The 304-nt window shown below is 61.8% G+C and overlaps 1 protein-coding gene across 1 annotated transcript in view; it reads left to right on the top strand.

Annotated features, from left to right (window-relative positions):
• Window positions 1-304, top strand: part of LOC104492277 (rho GTPase-activating protein 35-like) — a gene marked incomplete at its 3' end in the record, with an annotated part of 3,386 nt that overhangs the window by 1,999 nt on the left and 1,083 nt on the right. The window contains exon 4 of the mRNA XM_010134807.1: window positions 14-304. Coding sequence (XP_010133109.1) covers window positions 14-304 — 291 coding nt within the window. The remainder of the gene's footprint in view (window positions 1-13) is intronic.

Genomic DNA, 304 nt, shown 5'->3' with positions numbered 1-304 from the left:
TGAACATCTCCAGCAAGCACCAGAAGCAGCTCATCGAGAAGGCCAAGGAGGAGTTCCAGGAGCTGCTTCTGGAGTACTCGGAGCTCTTCTACGAGCTGGAGCTGGACGCCAAGCCCAGCAAGGAGAAGATGGGCGTCATCCAGGACGTGCTGGGCGAGGAGCAGCGCTTCAAGGCGCTGCAGAAGCTGCAGGCCGAGCGCGACGCCCTCATCCTCAAGCACATCCACTTCGTCTACCACCCCACCAAGGAGACCTGCCCCAGCTGCCCACTCTGCGTCGACGCCAAGATCGAGCAGCTCCTGGG

Source organism: Buceros rhinoceros, unplaced genomic scaffold (genome assembly GCF_000710305.1).
Source record: "Buceros rhinoceros silvestris isolate BGI_N320 unplaced genomic scaffold, ASM71030v1 scaffold37954, whole genome shotgun sequence".
In the NCBI taxonomy this organism is placed as follows: Eukaryota; Metazoa; Chordata; class Aves; order Bucerotiformes; family Bucerotidae; genus Buceros; species Buceros rhinoceros.
This window is presented reverse-complemented; position numbering and strand designations above follow the sequence as displayed.